General features: G+C 39.0%; 3 protein-coding genes across 4 annotated transcripts; all 3 read right to left on the reverse strand.

The window, feature by feature from the left end:
* Positions 1 to 10,382: 10,382 nt before the first annotated feature.
* NaPi-T (Na[+]-dependent inorganic phosphate cotransporter) lies at positions 10,383 to 13,537 on the reverse strand. Its single transcript, XM_068287874.1, has 6 exons — positions 12,809 to 13,537; positions 12,257 to 12,474; positions 11,932 to 12,177; positions 11,408 to 11,863; positions 10,974 to 11,348; positions 10,383 to 10,915 (listed from the first exon to the last, which is right to left on the reverse strand). The coding sequence occupies exons 1-6, from the start codon at positions 12,816 to 12,818 to the stop codon at positions 10,661 to 10,663; spliced, it is 1,560 nt and encodes a 519-aa protein (XP_068143975.1). The 5' UTR covers positions 12,819 to 13,537; the 3' UTR covers positions 10,383 to 10,660.
* Positions 13,538 to 13,757: 220 nt separating this feature from the next.
* LOC137575343 (PAX-interacting protein 1) lies at positions 13,758 to 16,018 on the reverse strand. Of its 2 annotated transcripts, none has more exons than XM_068287875.1 (3): positions 15,849 to 16,018; positions 15,407 to 15,562; positions 13,758 to 15,354 (listed from the first exon to the last, which is right to left on the reverse strand). In XM_068287875.1, the coding sequence occupies exons 1-3, from the start codon at positions 15,849 to 15,851 to the stop codon at positions 14,020 to 14,022; spliced, it is 1,494 nt and encodes a 497-aa protein (XP_068143976.1). In that variant the 5' UTR covers positions 15,852 to 16,018; the 3' UTR covers positions 13,758 to 14,019. The 2 variants fall into 2 exon arrangements, with proteins under 2 accessions (XP_068143976.1, XP_068143977.1); XM_068287876.1 differs by lacking the exon at positions 15,849 to 16,018 and adding an exon at positions 15,805 to 15,823.
* Positions 16,019 to 16,472: 454 nt separating this feature from the next.
* Positions 16,473 to 20,499, reverse strand: SMC2 (structural maintenance of chromosomes 2). Its single transcript, XM_068288001.1, is given in 7 exon segments — positions 16,473 to 18,000; positions 18,069 to 18,532; positions 18,597 to 19,024; positions 19,091 to 19,757; positions 19,759 to 19,821; positions 19,877 to 20,188; positions 20,254 to 20,499. Coding segments are annotated over 7 exon segments (3,543 nt in total). The 5' UTR covers positions 20,422 to 20,499; the 3' UTR covers positions 16,473 to 16,559.
* Positions 20,500 to 20,534: the final 35 nt, after the last annotated feature.

Here is a 20,534-nt window from a genome sequence, read left to right on the forward strand (position 1 = left end):
ATTATTCTGCGCTTTTTTAAGATATTATGCCTTATTTCTATTCGATCGGTTCTGACTTCATAGGGGCTATTAAAGAGGGCGGATTACACAGGCCGACATTTTTGAGGTCACGAAAAAGTGTTTTAAGCTCAATAGGTTTAGTATAATAATTATGGGTTGCTGATCACGGCCCTGTACTTAGTTTTTCTCCATCACGTCAGGATTTCGACCTCATTTGCAATATATTATTCCATGATATAAGCATAATATTGTACTAAAAACATTATTATTTTATCCTATTTACAATTTAGGCTTGATTTAAAAGAAATTTACAAAATATCAAAGAGTTATTCCTTTGTTATAAGGCATAATATCTTACACTTTGGATATGGTTCTATAATGAGTAAAATTTGAACCAAAAAGTATGCTATAGGGATTCCAAGAATTGTCTGCTTTTTAATTTTAAAGAATTATGGGAATTTGCTGCGTCTAACAAATTGTTTATTAGTTCTATGTGCAAACAAGAACTCATTTTCTTACATAGGATATTCTGTTAAAAAAGTTGAAAGCTTTTGTTTAAACATTCTATAGTATACTTTTGGGTGCCTATTTTCCAACCCCAGATATCCAGATTTCACAAAATCTGGACGTAATGGACAAAAACCAAGTATGCAGTCAGAATCAGTGTATCCGAATTAGTTAAGAACACCTCTCAAGTTAACGTCAGCAAAAATCATGTCGGCCTGTGTTACTTTTGAAATTTGATGTTTGAAAATAAATTCAGATTGTAGGACTTAGCCTACACACCTTTTTCGTTGCTTGTAAGTAATAGCATTTTCTTCACAATTCAATATTACACAATGTGGGGCAATATAAGGAAACTTCAAAAATTGCGTTCTTTTTGTTGAAAAAATCTACAACATGCTTGCTCCTTATGTCGGCATTTCCTGAAAATCGAAGAAAAGGTATACCAAAATCTGATCTTATGACACAATTTGTATTTCATCTGAGATGATGATCTGAATTTCAAAACTGTTCAGCTGATTGTGAATTGTGCCAAAATTGGAGAAATTTTCGCATTGCTCGGAGGACTATTTGCGGTAAAAAGCATTCATCTCTTTATTCGTATCTGACAATTTTCAGTTTGTAAAGTTTTGAGTTGAAAGTGTTTCCAAATCTTAAAAAAAGTCAATAGATGTTTCACAGAATGTGTTTGCTTTCCTTTTTCTATTAAAGTAACTTTCTAGGTAAAATTTTCTCACTTTTAATACCTATCCACCTATTGTGGGTGGAAATCTTCTACCCTTGCGTTCTTTTGGCCACGTTTTTGATGTCCATTTTGTGGACAATTTAAGCAGTTTTCATATTTAAAATTCCCAAAATGGCACTACGTGTGTACATAACCATAACATTTAATGGGAATTAGTGTCGATATTTCATGCGAAGACTCTTTCAGCACAAAGCAATTTGCGCTGCATAAAAAGGAAAGCTCTACATATACATATGTACATAAGTATATGAAGAGAGATATGACCATATGTATGTACACTGTACATCTATAAATTTTAAAGAAAACATTTGCTGAAAAGGGGTTTCTTGGCGTTAAGCAGCAGTAGAAGCAGCGGCAGAAGAACCAACCCTAGATGGTGGGCAAATGTTTTGGTTAAACTTCCGCCGGATGTGCCATTAGGAGCGAAACAATACGATATGGCATACCCAATGCCGATGCCAATCCCACATGCAATCGAAAACGAAAACATAATGGCATAATCGAATGATAATTTAATAAAGCCCAAAATGTGCCATCAACATTTGAATTGTGGGCCAGGACTTCCTTTTCCACTTTGCCTTTGACTTCGATTTTGCTGGTTAATTGAATCTTCAAGGCGTTTGCCTGGCTTGTTTTCGTGTTACTCCTTTGCCCGAAGAAATATGTTATTCATATCTCTCTCTCTATCTCTGTGTATGTGTGTGTGTATGCATAATCAGAATGAATGTTCAACGAGGGAATTGGAGAAACTTGTAAGGTAAATTCTGGAGAACAGACAGAAGGAGGATTCGCATGGACATTATTGTGGTAGAGTTAGTAATTCGCATTGACAAGCCAACATCGACGCGTGAACCCACACACAGTCGGGCAGACAGAGAGACAGACAGACAGACAGACAGATATAGACAATGCTAGAGAGTAACTATAACCCCCATACCCGATCCCTTCCTCCTCATGTTGTATGTGAATGCTGTTCAGGTACATCAATTCAATTTGCATGCATTCATGAATAATGCAATCTGAATGCAGTCTTAGGTTTACCAAATGCCAGAGCACTAAATTGACTTTGGGCACAAGAAGCAAATAATTCTAATGGACTTTGGGCTAAAATATTTATAGCGCATTATGTTTCATACACCGATATGTGCCTAAAAGTATGCAACGGTAACATATTTCCCCATTCTTTTACAATTTCCAAAGTAACGAAGAGTGAGTAAACCACTTGCAATCAATTCCTCGAATCCAAACTCAGTCCAATTAGTTTTTATTATTAGAAAGCACTCTCAATGTATGCCCAAGTCCTGATATCCTATAGAAAAAAGAAAAAAACAATTTTATTTTAAAGTAAAAACAAATGCCAATAAGTCATTTTGTAAAGTTACTTTGATTCCTTCTATAGATAAGGAATTACCACCCACCGAATAGAAATTACTTTAATGCGTCTAATTTGATGTTGATTTAAAAATGATTATGAACGAAAGACCTTAAAGCTGATTTTGTTGAAAACAACATCGAAACGAAAGCTATGATGGATAGTGTGATTAAAAACGATCCTCAAATAGCTTGAAAGTGATTAAAGAGATCGTTTAACCTAGTCTGTGGCTCAGTGAAGACCTATTAAATCTGCAATTCTCTTGGTTCCCGAGTTCAAACCCCGTCGTAGGTGGGTTTTCCGCCGGGATGAAGCTATACTGAAAGGTAATTCCGTTTTTGATTAAAGAGATCATAAGCCACATTTCAGGAGTCGTGGCTTAGTAACCATTTTCTCTGACCTTAGTGGGTGGGTATTCTTCTTGTTAAACAGAGTCGACAACTGGTTTAACTGCTTATAATAAATGTCTAGCATACTTTTAGGAATTACATATTCATACATATTTGATACCTTTCAATTTCAATTGGGATATAAATCATTAAGATTGCTAAGTAGTATTTATTTTAGACAATCTTAGTCTTCTTTGAATCTGCAGTAAATTTAACATCATTTGACGATTTTCAAAACAAAATATCTTTATTTAAAAAACACACACACACAAATGTAAATATTTACTCGAATGATAAACATCATGTGGTTGGTTTCCATGTTTTGAATGACATGTAGCCTTCACTTAATGTCTAGGCAAATAAACATAAGTATCCGAAATAAGTAACTCCTTGCGGCGAGCCACCACCAGGAAAATTGTAAACGAACCCGGACACTCAAATTGGCTAACTCTGACCTGAGACGACCCGAACCCGGGCCCCGGCTGAATGCGCATGACTTACGGGCGAAAACTCGTATTAAAAATAATATGCAAAGTGCGGGGACCTGTTGAGATTTTCACAATTCCCAAAACAAATAACATATTCACATATTGTTGCTACTGCTCCATGTTGTGGCATGTCCTCGTCCTGCTGTGCTGTGCTGATGCTGCTGCTGCTGCTGCTACTGCTCCTGGTATTGGTCCTTTTTCATTTTTTTTTTTTTTTGTTTCCAAGAAGGGATGGGGCGGGATGACTGCTTATGATTTATCATTGCCGTCGCCAAAGTTATTTCCTCAAGATTAAAACATCCATGGCCATGGCCATGGAGCTGGAACTGAAGCTGAAGCTGGCTCAATGCTTTTAACTGTTGCCCACCCTCCGCCGTCTGCTCCTTCTCATTCATTTACCTAATGTGACAACTTTAATTCGGTAGAAGAAATTTGTTAAGTGCCTTTCATATATTTCACATTTTGAATGAGATGAACGTGTGTGTGTGTGTGTCTGGTCGGAATTGAAGTTATTCTCAAAATGAAAGTGAGTAAAATTCGAACATAAAAGTTGCTAATTCAAATAGAAACTTTCTCCACCCCGGCGTATGGATAAGTTTCCGCCAAAGCAAAAGTTTCGTATTAGCTCTCGTTGCACAAACGGAAACTATAACTAAAACCAAACTAAATTAGCCCGAAGGCTGGCCAAAACTCTGGCAAAAACCGCAAACCGCACACATTATTAATAATATTTATGATTGAGTGACTGGGCAAATGTTTTCGAATGGTCCATGGGGAAGTGTGGGCTGGCTCATTTCTGGGAGGGGCACACATCTGCCTCCTTGTTAAGTAAGAAGTGTAAATTAAAGATTACAGATGCTCCCATTGCCATGGCTTCAATATTTAATGTTAATGAATGAGTTGCATCCGAAGATGCGAGATAAAAGGACAAAGAAAACTTACTTAGGTAGCTAGAAATTAACTCCAGTCAAAAGATGGGCAACTAAAAACCTTTTTAGAATCGAAGTAAATAAATAATTTGGAGGTTCTTTAAATAGTTTTTGAAAGACTTTTAAAGAAACCCTTTCATTGTGCTGAGATTAGACAAATAACCATTTTTATTAAGTAACATTCAAGGCGAACTAGAAAATATGTAGAGAGAAATAGAGACTTCAATCCATTTATGGAAATAATATTTGAACTCGAAGAAGCAAGAACTTACAACAAGAAATGAACGTACAGAAAGAAATAGAAAAACCATAAATCCCACCGCTCTGATGTATAAGCCAAAAAGGGTATACACCCTTGCAAGTTATTGGTCGTTTTACCTAAAGCCCTCAAAACGGATTAACGCTTTATCCGAAAAGTCGCAAGTGTACGCAAAAGATCGTCATAAGATCGTAGGCTGGAGCTATGCGGGGCACGTGGCATGCTATTAATGATCTGTTTATAGATTTAGATTAACTTTTATCAAAATAGCTAAGAAAATAACAATGTTATTGAGAAAAGTCACTGTTTACCATCGATTGATCCTATGGGAGCTATGTGATATAGTCACCCGATATTGATCAAATTTGGCAGTTATTAGCAAATAGATTAAACTTTTAAATGTTTAATTGTAAATCAATCGCGTCAAAAGTATTAAAATTATAATAATATAGTCATTCGATATTGATTTTTATAGGCATTAAAATGTATAAAAAAAACTAACAAATATTAATTCTTATTACAATAAGTTGGAAAACAGCAAAGTTATTGATCAAAAATCACTATTTGTGACTTTGCCATTTGTATGGGATATTTTTGTATATAGCGCTCTTGAAATTTTTGATATATATAGCATTTCTTCTGAACAAAACAAAAAATTAAATGTCACAGACATTCAAAATGTTCGGAATATATTCAAAATTTCAACTCTGTAACCATGACTTTGGACTTGATATCTGGATGTTTATATTACATCTTTAATTTTAAGATTATATATATATATATATCCATGCAGAACTCAATTGATATCCAAGATATATGCCAAAAAACACCTTCGACTTTTGAAGATCGTAGATGAAAACTAGGAAAAACAGTGGGCCAAGATGTCTTACCTTAACTTACCTTGATGAATGAAATAAGAGTATAAAGACTTGCCAAGAACATTTACTATTCCATTTGTTAGGCACCACAGGAAAAGTTAATCGGCCTATTGCCTCCTGGTTTTAGTATTGGGTGTGGTCACCTGGAAATGGCCTAGTGGTTGCATATTGCTTTTCGATTAATTAGTTAATATGTATCTCAAAAGAGTTAGTACAACCTAAATTATCCTTTGTGATCCCCGCCCCATTTCAGTTGGACATAGTTTTGTTTGGAATCTGTTTTCAATGTCCTTCTTTACAACCTGCGTCTGTATAGACGGATTCATGAATATCACTCGGAATTTGGCAATTCAACTGGCATGTTCGCACATCCATTAATCCGTTGCCCGGGGAAAAGAATGAACAAAAAATGCGAAACCCAAATGCAGTCACCTGGGAACAAAGGAATTTATGGCATAAAAAATGGATTTGCGATGTTTTCGTTGTGCAAATTAATTATTGCCGCAGATACTTACATATACTCCCCCCCACATATGCAACACACTAGCTCACCCACACTCCCATACACACACACACACACACATGCCTATTGTTGGAGGCGCCTTCCATTTAACGGAATGGAAATGGAAAATTATGAAGCGACGTGCCCGGAAAAAGACAGAACTCCATTCATGGCTCGTGCCCACATAATAAATGTAACCTGCCTAAGTGGCAAAAAAAAAACCAAACGCGAAGGGAAAAATTGAAAATTAAAATAAAAAAAAAACGCGAAACGGCAAACAGGTATAGGAAAGGGCAGGGGCATGGGAAGGGGCTGGTACGGGAACACGGGTAACTGCACGCCCCTCTGAGTTTGTTTGTTGCATTCCCTGACAATGAGACAACCACCAAGTATCAGCCCACATCCCCCATCCATCCCCCACCCGAGCCATCGGCCCATCCTCTATCCACCCAACAACCAGACTAAACGGAATAAGCGTTAATGCTTCGTTTGAATGAATTTTTGATTGCGTTGTTTACGATTGAATTTACTTCCTGCCGGGGAATTTCGCTTTTTTCCTTTTGTCTTCCTTATTTTGTTTTGAATGAAGCATAAATTTAGCTTGACTTGGTGGAATTTTGTGCAAATCCATGCTAAATTTTTTATGTACGCATTGTTTGGCCATGTTTTCACTTGTTATTATGTTTGTCATTCCGCGCTTCATTCGGTTTCACATAGTTCCTCCTGCTCATCCTCATCCTCGTACTCCTGTTCCTGTTCCACTGTCGTCTTTGTTCCCAGCTAACTGTTGTTTACAGGCAACTGGGAAAAGTCTCTCTTAAGAGCCGATAATGTAAATTGCAAAATGGTCTTGAGATTGTGTGGATGGTGGGTGGTGGGCGGATGTCCTTTAAATACACTTCACATTCAATGAGGATTGGCAACGGGAATTCCAAATATGCGATTAAATAAGCGATTATTTCTGATATGAATAAATAAAGGGAATGTGAATGTGAATGTAAAATCGAATGCGCATCCGAAACGAAAAGAGAAAAAGGTCTCACATTTTCCAAGCCTGATGATGTGCGATAATCTCATTATTGATCTCAATATCTACAGCAAACGAAACGTAACGGGAAACCAATTAATCTCCATCAGGCTTCTATACGATTCTCCACTCTCTCCCATCCTCGCTCTCTCCATTTTTTTGACTTTAGCAACCAATCTCAAGGATCAAGTGACAAGACATTGACTGGATTAGTATGGAGAGCCGAGAACAGAGGTCCGAGTCTGACATCTACGACTCCCTGGAGTGCAATCGGAAATGGACGCCAATGAAATAAATGCAAGTACGTTAAAAAATAGCAAAGACGAAAGGTCGCATCGCATCCAATTGTATGTCGTCGGGTATGAGTAATGAGAACGGAAGGGCAGGAATAGAGACTGCGACCGAGACAGGAGCCACCACGGCTGGCTAACAAGAGGGTAAACGATTTTCCGGTTCAATCAGTTTTGATTTAAATTGCAATTATTAACTTGAGTGCAGGGAAAAACTACCTCGACCATAGACTTACTTCTGGAAAGGGGCGCAAAGGCTGCCTTTTTAAACATATCTCATTAGCTATGTATATAAATTTAAGGATAAGCAAACACTTTTTACTGCACAGTGTGTAAAAAGGTTCCTTCTTCCGCATTTGTTTACTAATTTACTAATTATGAAACACAAGAAAAAGCAAACTGTTTTACCTAGAAATCTTTCTTTAAGAAATTAAATTGATTAAATTAAATATACATACTAAGTTATTTAAACCGCTTTAAAGTTTCATGTGCTTAAACCAGCTTTGCCCCAGGAGCACAAAAAAAACTTTGAAGAGTTTCCGCCTACAGCCTACAAACGTAAACGCTTTAGCCATCCGATTTTGATAAACTTTCACAGATTTAGCGATAATTATGCAAATTCGAGAAATTACGAAGTTTGTGATAAGTGATAATCACATAAAAAACCAGAATGGTACCTATAAGATACAGTCCCCCGATATTAATGAAATTTGACATAGTTATTAACCACTGTATAAGGCAAACGTATGTTTAATATTCTGAAAATTGTTTGGAAAACAACAAAGTTATATATACCCGCGGAAATTTCGTTGTATTCATTAAGTACTTTGTAAACTCTATCGATTCCAGGCCCATAAATTCCTTATATATACAATAGTAAAATATACTATTCATCAAATCATGGTAGATAGATCTAATCAAACACGCGTACTGTTCTTTTCATACTACTTACATGACTGACAAAATCAGAAAGACTTTAAACAATTTTGACAATAGAGAGGGGGATTCATCAGTGCTAACAAAGCTCACTATCATTGATAACTTGAATCGTTAACGGAGTGCCGAGACGATTTCCAGCTGGTTACAGAGCTATATAATATGTTTGTCTGATCTTGAAAAATGTATCATATTGTTAAATTATGCAAAGAGAGCTTTAAATAAAAGTCTGACATAATGTGACATTTCGTGGCAAAGTTCCAGAAGTAAATTAATATGTAGAATACCTTTTAGTAATATTAAAATATGTATACAGAGAAATACATAGGAGCATTATCTTGGAATATGTATAATAGAACGATCTAAAAAGTGATAAGTGTCCTAAGATCGGATTTTGATAGGCTATATTTGGATAATAAACTTAACGTATCCAATTCGTAGTATCTGATATTTTCGGGATTATGTAATTTTTAACCTCAAATATCAATTTTATTTTCGCCAAGAAATGATTTAAAAAACATTGATTAGATTTTTAATTTTGATTGATTATAACTAAAACAGGTTGCTGCATGTATTAACTTATTGTCTGTAATTCGTTTATTTGAAAAAATTCACACAGTTTTAAAATTTTTAGTGTAAACTACATAGTTATTGTTAACAACAGTACATGTGCCAGAATCAGACGGATCAGAATACTATATCACACTGCTATACAAACGTTGAAATTAACAATCATAAATAAAAGTCTAAACCGATCAACATTGTTAATGTAAAAAGTTTTTTTTTTTAAATAAATTTTTTAATGGTTAGAGATTGCGACCTATTGAAATTTAAATTGAATTTAAACCGGCTCGAGGTCAATCTTACAAAAGAAGATTATTTCAAAGGTAACACACAAAAAGGTGAGCAGGTTGTCTGTATAGCTATTTCAAGAACTACCAAGTTCTATCATCAGCAGACTTTGCTAAAGAACTCCAGAAGTTCTAACGGAAGGCACGCCGTTATTTTGGAATTTTATTCCAAAAAAACCCTTTTTCTATATGGTACAATATACCGTGTATAAAAAGAAACAGGTCTTGAATTTAGTTTGTTAAGGGCGAAGCTCTTACACTAATATTCACAGCGCCTAAGGGTAATGCACAAAAGGTGGTCTTCGGTATTGTAGGCTTCGCCAGCTTTTTTCGCTTCATTTAGTTGGCAATGTAATTCCCAACTAGTTTTAGCGTTGAAGACATGGTATGGCTATTGCAATTCTGGAGTTCTTTAGCAAAGTCTGCTGATGATAGAACTTGGTAGTTCTTGAAATAGCTATACAGACAACCTGCTCACCTTTTTGTGTGTTACCTTTGAAATAATCTTCTTTTGTAAGATTGACCTCGAGCCGGTTTAAATTCAATTTAAATTTTTTAATACTAAACTATGTTTTGTTTTTATTTCGAAAAATCGCTTTATTTTATATAAAAAACTTGTAAAACCTAGAATATGCGACAGATTGCCCGGCATTTTTGGACAACGCCAATTTGGGGTATGTTCAAAAAAACCGCTTCGAAACGGTAAATTATTTCGAAACATATCTTTGATCAATAGTTGGACAATGAATTAACCTTTCTCATATGTGAGGATACGAGCTCCCGATCAGGATATATGAAGGATTAAAAAAAAAATGCGCCGATTAGCCCCACTCTCCCCCATCATTTTATTCAATAATATCAGAGAAACTAAATTATCTACTCGATTCTATGTCTCAATGATCTGCCGAGAAACATTCAAACAGACAGATTCCGAAAAATGTGTTTGAATTTCTTTTAGAATCGTTCAGAAACTCAGATATTAGCAGATACGATCAAATTGGACTATTACTACTTACAGAAGATTTAGATTGAAAAGACTATGGATTCTGTTTCTTTTGCTTTAGGTATATAGTTGCTACTTTAGTATATAGTTCTAAATGCTTGTCTAATCTGTTGTTAGCGCCACTCTAAATCTAAATATAAATCCCAAAATCTTAAAGCTTCCGTAGTTAGTTGTTAGCACACGCAACATCCAAATGATCAAAATGTGACTTCTTTTACGCGAGTCAATAAATCTTTCGCTTTTATCAACTTTATTTTATTTAAATCATCAAAGTACGGAGGCACACTGGACGACAAACAAAGTCAGTCGTCCCAACAGACACATGGAACCTTAAACCTAATCATAACAAGATTGCTTAAAATCTAGAGAAAAAACTTGTCACTGACTAAAGCCGCAAGCAAATATTTTGCCAGTCTTATCTAAGAAAGACCTGAACGACACAAAGGCACAGGTAAAATGGAATAATGCCAATAAAAATGACGTGCAATCACTTTTCATCGTTTTCGGGTTTTGTTTTGCTTTCATCATCGACTTCTGTGGCCACTTCGGGATCCACGTTGAGTGGCTTCTTCTCCTCCGCAAGGGCTTGCAGCTCTTTGAGATTGACATCGGGCAATGTAGTGCAGCAGCCGCTATTCCAGGTTTGAAGACTCGAATCCGAGAACAGGACATACAGAATTCCGCTGCCAATTAACATGGCGGCGGTCAGTTGGAACACATGCTTCCAGGCCTCAATAGTTTGCTAGAGACTCAAATCAAATTAAAAAACGCTATGTTGGACTTATCATATTACCACTTACATTTCCCTGCGTCAGCAAACCCACAATGAAGGGCGAGATAAAGCCCGGCATGCCGCCAATGGCCCCACTTACTCCCAACACTATGCCGGCATAATTCGGAGCAAGATCCACAACGGAGGCCAATGGACCGGAGGAGACTGCTCCGTGAACCATTGTGGCAACAGTCACCAATACAATGGCAGCAGTGGAATTGTAACCAAAATAGGCCAATGCCAACACCACTAGACCCTTCAGAAGACAACAAACACCCGTGGCCAATTTTCGGACATTGGTGCGACTTAGGCGCTCCGTGCGAAGCAAGTAATCGGCAAACATTGAAAAGCCATAGGCGAACAACATGCGCATCAAATGTGGGAGTCCAGAAAGGAAGCCGGTCTACAATTTGCCATATTTAGATCTCATATTTTGGTGTACATGTTCTCATTGCCACTCACCGCTTTGACATCCCAGTGATGTATGATCCGGAAATAGGTAGGACCATGCGTCATTAACGTAAAGAGACCCCAGATACCACCCCATTGGGCTACCACATTCATCCAGACAGGTCTCGAGGTGACTATCTCCCGCCACGGTGTTGGTCCCGGCCTAGTATTCTGCACGGATGCTCCAAGTGACTTTTCTATGTAACGTCTTTCCGATTCCTCGATGCGAGGATGTTCGGCTGGGCTGTCGAAAACCAAAAATTGCCAGGAGATAAACCAAAAAGTTCCAACAACTCCGGACACATAGTAAACACTCTCCCAGCCGATCAAGTCAATGATGTAACCAAAAATGGGATAAAACAAAGCCACGCCCACGGAGCTGCCCAAATAGGCACTGACGAATTTACTGCGCTCATTAGGAGGAATCCATTTAGCAGTCATCACATGCATGGAAGGCCAAGCTAAGCCCTAGCAGCAGAGAAGAATGAGATATTTTTAGTGAATCGGATCATTAAAAGGAAAATTTTGTTACTTACCGTCACAAATCCCTGGAAAACCCTTAACCACAATAGATAACTATATCCCAGGTAGGATACAAGAGGGATGATGAAACAACAGAAGATTCCAATGCCATTCGACCAGCCAAAAATCAACTTTGTTCCGTATTTTCTCGCCAGAACTCCACCAGGAATCTGCAAAACCCAGTGGGCCCAGAAGAAGGATCCCAATAGGGCGCCCTGTTGCTTCTCATTCCAGTGGAAACCCTCCTTTTCATACGATATCTGCAAGTGTCAGTTAGTCATATTATTTTTAGTCACTACAAAAATTAAACTAAATTAATTTGTGCGTCACAACACTCACATGTGCCCAATCCAGAATCCCACGCTCCAATGACAATCTTTCCGGGCGTACAAAGTTCGTTGCATTCGAAGAGCTGCTGAGAGATAGATTCGCAATTGGCGTCGTCTTACCTTTCTCTGCTAACATGTCCACAATTGTGATATTCAGATTAATCCGCAACATATAGTTGACAATGAATCCAAAAAATGCCATGTACCATAGCACAGTACGAGCCTTGACTGTGAAATCCAATTTTTTTATTTAATTACAAATTTTAGCCTTCGATTAAGTGGAGGGTGAGGGTGATGGGCTCTGAAATTTTAATGTCTAGCAAAGTCTCTACTCTACACTAACCAAATCAATTACCCCAACCGTTTAGCTTAAATTAATAGTTGTTTCTATGCGGGTTTTTTCTTTTCTTAATTGTCTTGTGAGAAGAGTATTAAAATCCACAATGATGAAATGCGATCGAAACTGAAGGCGATCTGTGGTTTGTTTGTTTGAATTGAAGATCTTGAGCCAGATTACAATGTAACATAACTTTTTGTTGCACTTGATGATATTTGCGCGTACCTTCAGCCATTTTTCCTTGTTGTATATTTCAAAATTAGTATTTTAAATTAAACGTTTTTACAGGCGTTTTAGTTTGACTCTAGTCCGTGTCTGAGTTGGTCAACAGGAGGATCGACTGTTGAGGAGGCTGAGACAATGCGGTCAGCACAACGTCTCGTTTTGGGCTTCTCGACTGCCCAGACTAGAATGTCAAAAGCAATCCATTTGGGTATCCAATACGAATGGATACTGTCCGCCCGCTAACCACCTACACCACACACACACGTCACACTGAACTGATAAGCATCTCTCGGGCTTTATGCTGCAGCTCATCTCGTAATCTCTGTCGGTGTTTTACTGCACACGATGGAGGAGCGACGGGCGATACATAGGCACAAGTTCGTACCGACTAACGATCGGGTGTGAACTGCGGAAAAATAAGATAAATATGCGAGTTGACAATCTTTGTATTCTTTATGACATGTCGTGTTCCCTGCTTTTGTCTACTCTAGCTACCCACAAGCCCATGTCTAAGGGGTAAGACTTGCTCTAAATATATGGAAGAAAGACATTTTAATGACCAAGCCTAGCAAAGTTATAAAAAATAAGTGAACTGGTCCTAAAGTTAAATGAAAGTTATGAATTTCAACTATTAGCAATGATTAATTGGGAAATAACTACCGAAGTTTACTTCTATTATACATTTTTTAGGCTCTACTTTTGTATACGTGGAGGACCCTATTTCCTCAATCTCTAATTCTAGCGGACGATTTCATTTTAACAATAAAAGTTTCGAGCTTTAATAGAATTTACAAGTAAATTTTCCATATCATTTGCTGCATATTCTCGTTTTTTTTTTTTTGCCTATATAATATATACTATGTCTAATATTATTTGTATATTTTTTGTTGTTGTACACTATCGATAAATTCAGTTTTTTGTTGCATTCCCACAAGAACTAAACATAGAATTTTAAACAATTAAAGTTATTGTTATTGTTGTTTTACATTTTACATGAGGATCGTTGCATGATGGCTCCTACATACGAGAATCTTACGGAAAACAGGAGTAAAGTAAAGTCTAAAGTATAGAAATGTTTAAAACAAATTGTTGCACACAGTTCCACAGACTGATTGTGAGCTTGGCTAACAGTTGTTGTGCGCATCTGCCGTCGTGGGGGACACATGAGTCGATGATGGGCGATGAGTGGCTTCCCACAGACGGCTTAACACTCATCCGACATTCTCGTAGGACATGGCCGGGCGATCTGAGCTGGGGGCGGAGCCAAATATGGTAGGCGGGTGATGTTGTTGTTGTGCTTGCTGTTGCTGTTGTTGCTGCTGCTGTTGCTGGTGCGGATGTTGTTGTTGCTGGTGGGGATTGTGGGCATGGTGTTGTGATTGCTCGTTGCGCAACTGGGCTAAGGGAAACATGATGTTGTGTGCCATTTGCGGATGATGCAGATGCTGTTCATTCGGTGGCGGCGGTGGCGGCTGCTGGTGGGCGGCATGCTGCTGCTGGTGGGCAACCGCTTCCGCGTGTTTCCGTTGATCCTTGTCGACAACGCTCTCCTCGTACTTTTTCGGCAGTTGGAATAGCGGCAACTGTTGCCCGGCATGAAGAGAGACGGCAGAGGATGCAGAAGCACCGGATGTAACGGCAACCCGATCCACTTGAGATTGAGGCGAGGTTTCCTTTTCGCTCTTTTTCTGTAACTGGTACATGCTGTGGGATAGATGGGCCGCCGCCGAGCTGGCGCTGCTAGAACCACTCGAGCTTTGCTTTTGCGACGAGGTCGAAGTTGAAGATGCTGAAGACTTTTCCGCCTTGACGGGAGACTTCTTTTGGTACTTCTTTAAAATTTGCATTAGTTCAGACTTGACATCCAGGCGAATTTCCTCGGGCACACGCTTGATTTCCTCGTATAGAGAGAGCAGGAAAAGTCTATCTGGATCCCGCTGTTTGCGCTTCTTGCTCTTCTTGGGAAAGGCATCTTGCATGAATTGCAACAGTTTCTCTTCAAACGGGGATTCTCGGGGAAGTGATGTATTGCTGCCATGCTGTCGCCTTAAAAGATGCGGATGCAGGCTACCATGAAATGCGGGATGTTGGGGCATTCCCGAATGAGCCTGAGTCCCACTGCTGCCACTGACATGGTCTCCTCCTACCGTCCCATTATGAGACTGCTGCAGTTGACCTTGATAGGACCCACCATTCGACGAGCCCGGGGCATCGTTTGTCTCTCCATCCTGACCATGGTGGTCTTGCCCATGGGACTGAGGATCCTTGGGATGCTGCATATGCTGCTGCTGTTGCTGCTGGCCTGCAGCAGCTGTCAGAATAGCATCGCAAAAATGTTCGGGCACGTAATCAAAGCCAGACATGAAATTCTCTGGCTTGAGCTCTCCATTCATTTCCTCATAAAAATATTCAGTGCCAACGATGTCAATGATGTCGTTATCCTCCTGATTTAACTCAATGCCAGGAGGCGGCGATCCTCCCGAGAGCTGACAACGCTTTAGTTCCGCTAATTTTTTCCTAGTTGTCAGGCGCATGTCTCGCCAGCACTGCAATTAAAAGGATAAATGGATGCTCTCGTCGTTGAAGAGATGAACTCACCTTTTTCCATTGGATTATGGTCTTTTTAGGTCCAATTGTATTTAATGCTGCTTGAATTTTTTCCCAATACCACTCTTTCTCCTTCTTGCCCTCCATGTACTTTGTTTCCCGCAGTAATGTAATAAGCATTTTCTTCTGCGGCTTTGTCACTCGATCCTTAAAGAAATAAGGGACATTAAAATCATAAACAAAGTTTAAAATCATAATAAAAATAACAAAACACATATGAACGGAATTCGGATAAGATGAAAAGGATATGCATAAGATCTACAATGATATCACTCGCTCAAATGTTGACCTCCACCTTGCCTCAGCTGGAGTCCCAGTGTCTATAATTTTTTTTATCCCACACACACACACAGAGACACAAAACCGCACACGCACATACACACACGTACAACAGACAAGCAAGGGAAAAGCAATATAATATTGCATTCCTCACCATGGCGAGCTTGGTGAAATATCTACGTCGGCTGGAAATTTTGAAAGGTTGTCCTCCGGACTGGAGCCGCCTATTTCAAGAAGGAAATTTTCGTTTTTTTTACAAGAGACTTCAACTTGTTTTAATTTTTCGTAGCCTCCTCCAACATTGCTACTTGTAGTGAGTGTTGCCAACTTAGCTTTTTTTTAATTTCATCGAAATGGTCACACTATCGCGGTTTTATTCTTTGTCGTTTTTGTCCATTTCTCATATTCTTGACATTAATTTTACATGTTATGTAGTGGACGATTCGAAAATCGGGTGCTCTTTTCATTTAACCATCAATACCAAACAACAGGCTCTTAAAGACATACATACATATATATCTACATATCATATCAGTTAATCATCTCATTGGTTATGAAGCGGAGTTTTTATTACCATTGGGATGGCACGTTGCAACAATAGTCCCTGTCGAGGCCGTTTGAATTTCTTTTTTTATTTTGAAACAGCTTAATATTCATCCATTTAAGATAATATTCTTTGAAAGTATTTTGTATGTTGTACCCGTAACAATTTTAAATTTCTCAACACTAAAGCAGTTGGTTCAAATTGGGCTGCTAACGGGTTTAAATGCGTTGAATATTTTGTATTTCACTAGGGTTTTTTATTTAATTTTGTAACGTTCAGTTTTTATTTATTAATACAAAAAAATTATTACCTACAACCTATCTAACTTTTATGTGTCGCTGTGTTTATCCGGCTAACTTGTCGAGAAACACTAGACACACCGTTCTCAAAAAGTGTTCGGAACAGGACGTTGGCATGATTGAAAAGGCCATCCTTGAGGGAAACAATCAAGAACTGTGAGTCAGTAAAATGCTCCTTTAACATGGTGCCTATATTCTGAGTGTGCGACATATCCAGGGCAGCATCGACTTCATCAAGAATGTAAAGTGGAGCTGGAGAAAATTTAAGCATGGCCAATACAAGGGACAAGGCCACCAATGATTTCTGTCCACCTGACAGCTCACCCAAATTATCTTTCCAAACGCCATTGAATCCGACTTTTATCTCTAGGCCACTTAAAGCACCATTAGTCATTACAGGATTAAGCCTAGCCTGAGCTCCTGGCAGAAGGGAACTGAAAATGCCGCTAAAATTTTTCGTAACCTGAGTCCAGGCACGGTTTAGTTGTCCTTGCTCTTCCTCGTCCATTTTAACAATTATATTCTTGATCTTCTCTTTGTCTTTTGCCACAATCTCACGGCGACGCTCGGTCTCTTTAAAATTCTCCTCCTCTCGTTCCAGGATCATAATGGCGTTCATGTTAAGCGTACGCTCCATTTTGTCCTTCTTCTCCTGCATTTTGACTAACTTGTTGCCCGCCTCAACAGGATCCTCTTTGCTGTAGTCATAACGCGTATTCTTAACGCCAAAGAAGCTTTTCTCTTCAGGAATCCAGGGATACTTAGCCTCTAGGGCATCCATTCGTTTCTTGGCCTCCTTGGACTCACCGCTGATCTTGTTCTTTTCATTTTCCCTTTTCTTTATCTCGAGCTCAAGTTCTTGATTCTGCTTAAGCAGTTTTTCCTTCTTAATCAACAAGCTCCGCATTTCCTTGTTCTGGGCATTTAATTGATCCTTCTGAGTCTTTATTGCTCGCTCTAGCTGGGCCACATCCGTGGCAGCACTGGAACTGTTCTGCTGCAGGGCCTGCAATTCGGATTTGTATTTCTCGAGGTCTTCTACCATTCCTTTGTGTTGCTCCTTAGCCGACTCAATAGATTTCTGCATCTCTGTTATTTCAAGCTGTAAGGTCTCAAATTCCTGTTCTCGTTTCTTCCAATTGGTCCGAGATTTTTCTGCCCTCTGTTTGGCTGCTTTCATTTCGGTTGTAGCTGACTTTAATTCGCGCTCTCTATAACCCTTGGCATCTGCCAGCTTGCTCTCAATATCCTTAACCTTGGCCTGGGAAGTCTTTTGCTTCTCCCGGGATTCCGCGATTTGCTGTTCCAATGCAGTGACCTTCTCTTTCATTTCCTCAATCTCTGCCTGATTCTGCTGAAAAGTGGTCTGAGCCAATCGGCTCTGACACATGGATAGCTCATGTTGTCGCATTTCTAAATTCTCTTTCAGTTTGTTATATGAATGAGCTACTTGTTCGATTGATCTACAAAAGTAAATAAGAAACATTATAATCAATTGGCGACATATTTAGAAGTAAGAATTACCACTTACCGCATTTGATGTTCGATTTGCTGCAATTCATTTGCCTTTTGTTTGAACTCCTTCTCAACTTGCTTGATCGAGTGTAACTCTTCCAGTACATTAGCTCCTTTGGGGGCTGCACCACCCGACATAGTACCAAACGGATCTACTATATCTCCTTCCAGTGTGACCGATCGACAGTTGATTCGAGGATCATAGCTGAGAGCTTTGGCCACTTCGAGATTTTTACATATTAGAGTGCTGCCAAATACGTATTTCATTACAGGATCAAAGAAATCATCGTACTGGATCAGGTCTAAGGCCCACTGGGCATTTTCTTTGCCCACTTTCTGTTGGGCATAGTCAATCACACCTTGACTAAGGCAGCCCCTTGAGATTTTATTGATGGGAATCATGCAGACACGTTTTTGTAGTTTTCCACGTTGCAAAATCTTCTTACTGGTCACATCGTCGTCCGTGACAAAGTGATAAAGCTGATTATAAAGAGGAGGATGTTAAGGATAAATAAGATTTGATGGATACCTTCGTTTAACTTACCGAACCGCCAGCTGTCATTAACAAAGCCATGGAATTCTTCATGTCCTTTACCTGAAACAGCTTTCCCACCATGCCTCTTACTTTGCGTCTGTTGAAATTCGGTTCGGGATCTTGATATACGAGATCGTACCTTGATGCATCACATCTGTCCAGATTTCTCTTGATTAGTCGCACATCGTCTTGGAGCTGCTGCCGGCGATCCCGCAACTGTTCAAACTGACCGCCTTCGTAGTTCACTTCCCCCATTTGACGGTCGAGATGTTGGATTTCCACCTGTAGTTGATCTAGCAGACGCTTGTCCTTTTCATAGGCGGCGTCGTTTGTTTGGGTTTCACTTTGACGTTCCTTCAGAAGCGTCCTCGTATGACGCAGTTCCATTTCAGAAGTTTTAATCGTTGTCTGTGCTTCGCTAAACTGCTCCTTGGCCACTAGAGATATAGAAAATAAATTTGTTTTAAGGGATGAATTATCCATATATGGTTCCGTTTCCTTACCCATCAACTGCTCTTGAAGTGTCGAAGCTTGACCGTCTTCATTGGTGGACAAACCCTGGGAAACAGCTTCTAATTTCGCCTTGGCATCTTCGTAAGCCTTCGAGTCCTTTGCATCGGCATCTTTAAGGCCTTGAAACTCCTCACCCACCTGGGCCATGGTAGCTTCTTTTTTTTGCAAGGCGCGCTCATCGTCAGCTATGCTTTTGCTGGCTAAATGGATTTTTTTCTCTTCCTGCTGTATCGTACCCTGGGCGGCTTTCAAACTACCAGATGCAGTGGCCTCCAAAGCTCGTTTGGCTGTAAGTTCCGCTTCCAAGCCCTTGATACTGCCACCCATTTGATCATCGATCTGTTGCTGCATCTGCTGCACCGAAGTATCAATTGTGCCTATTTCCTCAAGATTCTTCGAGAGCGTCGACTGGCAATTGGATATTTTTGTGTCAATCTTCTGTGCACTTGCCTCTACAGACTGAAGGGCATCCAGTTGCTTTAAATACTTGGCGGATATATGAATTCTTATGAGAAACTCAATATCCCGACATGTTTTCTGGTATTCCTGATAAGCGGTACGCTCTTGCCTAAGTTTGACCAACTTGGGCAATATCTCCTCATCCAACAACGCTGTTGTTTCCCGTACCTTTCCCTCCTTTTTCTCTATCAGATTTTTTTGTAGCATCTCTTTTGGTCTTGTAAATACTGGTACCAGCTGCTTCCTCTACCATAGAGAGAACCTGATGAAATAATTATCTTTAATATTATTCCTTTTATAATATACTCTTGACTCACCTCCTTGGGTTTCATGTTAAGAACTTGTTGAATTTTTCCCTGCATAATAAGGAAATTCGGATTGTTTACATTCAGTTGAATGGAGCAAAAGAAATCTTGGACTTTTTTGTTTTGAACCAACTTTCCATTAATGAGAAACTTATTTTTTCCATTCACTACTACTTGTCGAGCTACTGAAATGTCTCGACATTTTTCATATCCTTGTGGGCATTGGGCAGAATTTGAGTTATCAAAAACAATTGTCACAGTAGCTTTAGAGATGCCCGCCTGACCATTTTTATACACCAAATCCTGTAAGGCTGAGGCTCGAACCTAAAAAGCCGAAAAGGACATTAAAAATGTTGTTTCAATGAGTACCAGCCTTTAAAGGGGCTTACGTTTTGCAAATTGCTAATGCCCAGCACAAAGCAAATTGCATCCAGAATGTTAGATTTTCCAGAACCATTCAATCCGGTAATGGCCGTGAATTCACGATCAAATCCCTCGATCTCTGTTCGTTTGCCATAGGACTTGAAGCCATCCAGAATTAGCTTCTTCACATACATTTTTTACTAATTCAAATCTACATGAAATAATAATAATTTTAATGCCGCCAAATACTGATGCTGATGCTGACGCTAAAAGAATAGTGTTGACAAATTGACAAAATTATCGATGG

The sequence above is a fragment of the Drosophila tropicalis genome, unplaced genomic scaffold (genome assembly GCF_018151085.1).
Source record: "Drosophila tropicalis isolate 14030-0801.00 unplaced genomic scaffold, ASM1815108v1 contig_573, whole genome shotgun sequence".
Classification (NCBI taxonomy): Eukaryota; Metazoa; Arthropoda; class Insecta; order Diptera; family Drosophilidae; genus Drosophila; species Drosophila tropicalis.